Here is a 6,439-nt window from a genome sequence, read left to right as displayed (position 1 = left end):
AACTATGAATTATTTGACATACTCATATGCTTACTCATGATGAAATTATGAAGTAATCCTATTCTGGAAAAAAGACTGTGCCTAAACCACTCCCAGTTCAATACCAAGCCTCAGTATAAACGCCTCTCTTTCTGTAGCTTCTGTACATTGAACTTCTACACACTTTCCTCCTCCTCTGTCCTCCACTAAAATCTAGTCAAATATCCATAAGAGTTTCTCCCTCTTTTCCTTTACCATCTCGCCTTTCTACTTAGGTGTAATTTGACTGATCAAGCATTAGCAAACTCTCACCTAAGCATTTTTATTTTGATTTTAATTTCCATTCTCTGTCAAAACCTAAAAAAAACAAAAACAATCTTGTTCCAGACAGACACAATGGCCAAACTATAACAGGTGCTGTCATCAAGTGATATCCTTAGACTAGTGAATACTGATGAAGTATCACAAACAGACATTGTCTGTGTGCATTTAAAACGTTTTACCCACAGAAACACCGCAGCTGTGAATAAACTATATGTTTTGGGGCTTAGGTAAATTGCGTTGATATGCGGCAGTCTGTTCATCACAAACAAAGACATCAGTGTGGTAGTAACTCATAAAGGGAGAAAATTATGTTTTCAGTGACAGGGCCGGTTTATTGCAATGGCAAACTGTCCTAAACTACTCCTCCCACTGTGATTTTAAAATGCCTTCCTTTCATTTGAATGATAAAGGAAGTACAAAATAAGTGTTTTGTCATCTGCAATAAAAGAAAATCTCTCTTTTTAATGGCTCGGGTATGGGCGAGGGGCGAGTGCACCTTGCTGTTCATCTCCTGCGTATGAGTGCGAGCTGTCTGGTTGATGGCCATTATGGCTCCTGCTGCTGCATGTACGTCCGCTCCACCGGGATCACTGAAGTGTTGGAGCTAACAAGCCAGGGATGCAGACAGAGAATGCACAAATGGGATTTTGTCCTGAAAGCTTTAAAGTTTGCTTCCTGTCTCCGACTGGAAACAAAAGCGCGGACGTTTGGCTTTTGCTGAGGCTGTCCTAGCTGTGTGCCCAAAGAAATGAGATGAGTGAATATGATAAGCTTGCTCTTGATTAATATTGAGGAGAAGAGCACATAAAGCTGATTGAGCCCTGAGATTTTTGGGCTTGCTTTTCATTTCACTTTTTTTCCCCATATTCCTTTTTACCATAGCTGTGTCTTATGCAGCTTCAGAGAGATCCTCCTCTCCGGACGATATACAATATTCCTTTGCATTAGTTTAGGAGCACACAAGATGTAGGGCACAGTTTCATACATAGAGACACATTAAAGCTGCCTCCTCAGATACGTCTTCAGATAACAACAAATGCTGAACTCTTCCTCAGACTTTCCCTCTGTGCTAGCCCCTTATATGGGCTCATAAGTAAGAGGTAAACAATGAAGCCGCGCAGTGCAGCCGGCCCAAGGTTAGAACAGATTAAAAGATGTGTCACTGATGGAGGAGACTCCTCCTTCATCCCTGGACTGTCACACTGTGTTTGGGAGCAACCCACTTCATTTTCACAGCATAATGGGTAAACAGAGTGTGATCAGTCCAATTACCCCCTCATTGCAGAGGCGTTCTGGCGGGAATGAGAGCTAGCCGCCTGGCAATGCTGCGGATAGCAACAGTAGCACCTGCTGCCCGGAGCCCTCACTTGTATGAATCTCAATTTGTTTGCACAGCCGTGCCGAAATGCGGCGACCAAAAAGTGAGGCCTCTAAGGAGGATGGCACTGCTGCCTGCCCGCCTTCCTTGGCACTCTGATTGCTGTTTTCTCTGCGCTGTCTCTGAAATCATTCAACATCATAAGGTTTTTTTTTTTGTTTTTTTTTCTCCAGCAATAAACTCATGTTGCTGCCAGTCCTGCTGGTGTATTGTTTTTTTTATTTCAAAGATTGTGATTTTTATTTTTTTTTTTTTATCTACCCACTACACTGAAATTGATTCACGGATGATTATCGTGCTGAGAACTGATTCCACTCAACACAATCAAAGCGCAGGTCTAGACCTGAATTTGGAAAATATTTGTCAAGTATATGCAGAAAAAAAATCTAATTAAAAGTAAGAAAGGATCAATGCCTTTACATCTCTTCCTAGCTAGCACTAATTACCATGCATACACACTTTAAGGAAATAAATGAGAACCTTTAGGTCCTCGATTGTTTTCCTTTTCCCCATGTTGGAACATGGTTCTATGCCCCTCTTCAGTGATGTTTCTGTTGTCCTTGAGGAAGGTGGAAATACTTCTTTTATGAGTCTTCCTTAGGGAACTGTCTGGTAGCTGATGCAAACTTATCTTGCATACATTCCAGCTCCTCATTAACAGGCATTGTAATAACTTTTACAAGAAGACAGTTTTTCTTTGGTCGCTGGCTTACCAGTTTTGCAACAACTGAAAGAGGGGGAAAGAGAAAATGAGAAAGAGAGACAGAGAGAGAGACAGAGAGAGAGAAGGTTTTGTCAGCAGGAAGTATAGAAAATGCCTTGCAGGATTCATTTGGCTCTACTAATTGAAACTAATACCTTTCAAATAGCTTATTGATTTGGAAGGATGCTTAATTTTTCAAATGTGGACAGTAAAAGTGAATGAACAAAAGAAAATGTGATGGTGCAGAGATTAACAGAGCATTGGAAGCCTGGTCCCTCATTGCTTAAAACTCACAATTTTAAAGTCAAACATTCACTGCATAGCATGTTGGCATAATTGTAAGGTTTCTTTCATGGGAGAAATGCACAAAACAAAAAAACAATATGTATTTTGAGTTAAATATTGCTCTTATCTAACTTCAGACGCTGTTTTTTTAAGTAATCTGAAGTCCGGTATCATCTGTAGCTAAAGATTCAAAACATGTCAAACTGAAACTAGATATTTTATACTACAATAAACTTAATGAAATCCATATGCTTTTAAAAGATTTTTTAAAAAATAACAAAACAAAATATTATTCATTCTTTTTGGATATAATGAACAACCATAAATTGAGACAAATGTAAAGAGTGAAAATATGTCAAATCTAGACTGAATCTCTCTAAGAGTCTTCATTAGGAAAATATATTTGTGAAATTTTGGTATTTTGATCATTATTTCAGTAATATGTCATCTAATGTAATTTTTTAATCAGACCTGGTGTATATCGGATTTAGCTGCTTTTGTGTGTTTTCAACCACATGAGCTCCAGTCCGATCCTTTTTCTGTTTAGCTCAGCAATGCACTGTTCACCCCTCCGGTTCCACGCAGAATGCAAGAGATTTGGCTGATAATGCATGTTCCTAAAACTGCTGTAGATGCTCTTGAAGCAATGACTCCATCTGCAGCTTATGCCTTGTGAATCTACCCTAAATTTTTAAGGGAGCCACAGATCTTTCTTCCACTAAACTTTTATTAATAGTTCTGTGTACAGCAAGTTTGTGCACAACGATTTTATGTAGCAATGACCTTATGTGGTTTACGCTCCTTGTTTAGGGTGTAAATCTCTGTCAAGTCAGCAGTCTCTCTCTCATGATTGTATGAATTACAAATGAGATCGCTGACCCACAACACCACATTTCTGCTTTCTTTTTTTTTTACTGGTCTTATATACAGATTAGTATTTTTGACAACCTGAATTTTGGATTTCCATTATTATTATCCAAAGAGATTATCATTAATGTCCACAGAAGAAAAAAAAAAGTTTTCCTTGCAGTCTGTGTGTGAAGTACGGTATGCTTCTCCAATCGGATTACTGACAGTTTAACTTTTCAAAACCACTTTCTGTCTCGGTGAGTCGATCAGATTGCACCTCTATAGCTTTTAATAATGTGTATGTCCTTGGAGAAGGCCTGTGGTTTTTTTAAGGCCACTAAAAGAAAAAACGCAAACAAAAACCTCTTGTAGGGACAAGAGGAGAACAGAAAATTCTGCACCTCAGCAGCATCGCAGCTTGGAACAATAATAGTAAATCTGGATCTTTATCAGCAGTCCAAGTGAATCTCTCGCAAATGAACTCTCCCACATATGCTCGGGCGTGCACAACTGACAGGTGAATCCGCTGCTGATTGATGCCAGCAAATTATGTTTCTTTTTTTTTTTTTTCTCCACAGTCGTTTCAAAGGCAAAATGTTACCTAAGATTGAACGATGTTATGCAAATCACTTTTTCTTTTTTCTGGTAACGGTTTTAACTCTGTCAAGCGCTGCTCTGGATAACTTCCACAGGTTTTCACAAACAGACAGCCAGAGATGTTACTGAATGAAAGCCTAGATCGTGGAATGATTTCAAAATGATTTGAAGGCTTTAAAGTCTCCCTCCTCTTTTTCTTTTCTTTTTTTTCAGACGTCCTCATGAGCTCCATACTACCCATTCTCGCAGATACTCTCTGCTGGCGCGCTTGCCTGATGCGCAGCGCCTCCCCAACTGGTCCCTCACTTTGACAAATTCTTGGACGTGAGTGGTTCTGCTGAATGGATTTTTTTTTTTTTTTACTTGCAGACATGATTCTCTGAATATTTGAGAAATCGAACAGTTTCGCCGCACTATTATCTGCTCTGCAAAGGAGGGCTGCCCGAATTGGAGAGCACAATGACACTTTGGTCATTTTGGAGTTGCTTTCTTTTGGCGTTCATTCAGCTATTCCCCTTTCACCTCAAGTTGGCGACTCGGGCGGAGATAAGTTTTCCTAGACTGGCAAACAGATTGTACCCCATGGAGGTAACGTCGCCGATGGGACATATGATCAGAAAATCAGCGGGGATCAAAGTCTCGCTGAAAGTCAATGACCGCAATGAAGTTTTGCACATGTCTGAAACTGACGGACCCCCGAGACCAAAATATAAGCAGGAGGTGAAAAATGAAACCGTGATTACAAATGGCTCAACGGTAAACAATTTCAGCACTCTCAAAATACCAGACAAAAAGTGTGACAATATTTCGACGGCAGTGATTGAAACACCCAAAGCCACATTTTCAATCGGGGAAAGGAAGAAAAGAAGTGTCGGCGTGTCCTACAACGAACATTTGGACAGGAGTATCACTGGGGAAGCGCGCAGGTCCGTGAGAACTGTCCAAGGTGCTTCGAACTTCAGAAGCGAGTACCGGCGCACGGGGGAGGAAAGCAGGGGCTCAAACCCGAAGCAGAGCGAGCCTCACCTGGACACCTCCACTTTTGCTCTGTCGGGGGACTCGACGCACAACCAGGCGATGGTGCACTGGTCCGGCCAGAATAGCAGTGTGAGTTTCAGTTTGAAAAACAACACTCAACTTAAGATCGCAAGGGTTTAAAATGCCCATTCACTTGCCTTATATGCCGTTGCATCTTAAAACTGAAACGTTTTAGATGTTTTTAGAAAACCACATTTTTACGCACGTTTATTTCAGTTCACATATGTAAATATTTAAGCCCGACAAACACGCACATAACAAATTATATGTATATATATCGCCATGTCTGCATTGATACTCATTTTTGTTGTTTGTTGTAGATGCCCATTGAGTGTTTTGGATGCATGCAATCCTCCTGTTTATCTCTCTCTCTGCTTTTTTTTTTTTACATTTATCCAAAGAAGAATCATTTATTCAACTGTTTGTCACTTGAACTTTAAATTAATATCCGTCCTTGCAAGTAAATTTGACAAGGCGCAGAGCTGTGGGAGGGTGCAGGCATTTTGGCAGCAATCACAACACATTAATTATTTATGAAATAATCAAGTAATGTCTCCTAGAGAGGTGTAAGAGCTACAATTAGAATAACTGTGTCCAACCTGGGCCCCTAATGTGACGCTGATGAAACAGCGTCTGACCTTTTAGCAAATTAAACACAGTTTTATTATTGACAGTAAACTCTTGCTTAGTTGATAAATGTTGTTGCTCTGTATGCTTGCTGTCTTGATAAATCCTGGTTTAACACCACAAGGCAGCTGAAATGCATGCCAAGACATTGCTGTATCCCTCCACATTAACCCACACACCTCCACGCAAACACACACACACCCACGCACGCGCACCCGCATGCACACGCATTTTCTCTACATTCTGGAACACATATTGTGGGTACACACATTCCGGCAACACACAGACAAAGCCAAGGTGATTTTATCTCGTGCTTTAAATATGCAGCATGCAAAGATGTTTTCAAGCAGCAGGATTTATCAGGAGCAAAGATCTCCAAACTACAAAGAGCCTTGGACTAAAGCTGTTGCTCTACATCTTTCCTTTTTTTTTTTTTTTTTTTACTTCAGGTAACTTAGATCACCTCAGTCTAGTAGGTAAAACACTTTGTGTCAGAAACAATCATTTCATTTCACATTTAATCATTTCCACATCCCCAGTGAAAGAGCTAATATTCCTGTTTTTTTTTAAACAGCCAGATCAATTTCTTTTTATAATTCAATCTTTAATTGCTTTTCTTATCTGTTCCATTTTCTGTTATATGGCGCATATTATTATGT

At 39.9% G+C, this 6,439-nt stretch overlaps 1 protein-coding gene across 2 annotated transcripts in view; it reads left to right on the top strand.

Annotated features, from left to right (window-relative positions):
- The first annotated feature begins 4,252 nt into the window (after positions 1 to 4,252).
- LOC114138359 (VPS10 domain-containing receptor SorCS3-like) overlaps positions 4,253 to 6,439 on the top strand; it is a 61,561-nt gene continuing 59,374 nt past the window's right edge. Inside the window, exon 1 of one of the 2 annotated variants that reach the window (XM_028007573.1) lies at positions 4,253 to 5,222. In XM_028007573.1, the coding sequence (XP_027863374.1) occupies positions 4,575 to 5,222 (648 nt within the window). In that variant the 5' untranslated portion in view covers positions 4,253 to 4,574. The remainder of the gene's footprint in view (positions 5,223 to 6,439) is intronic. The other variant, XM_028007574.1, reaches the window with a different exon arrangement.

This window comes from Xiphophorus couchianus, chromosome 22, assembly GCF_001444195.1.
Source record: "Xiphophorus couchianus chromosome 22, X_couchianus-1.0, whole genome shotgun sequence".
In the NCBI taxonomy this organism is placed as follows: domain Eukaryota; kingdom Metazoa; phylum Chordata; class Actinopteri; order Cyprinodontiformes; family Poeciliidae; genus Xiphophorus; species Xiphophorus couchianus.
Note: the sequence above shows the minus strand (reverse complement) of the source record. Positions and strands in the feature narration are given on the sequence as shown.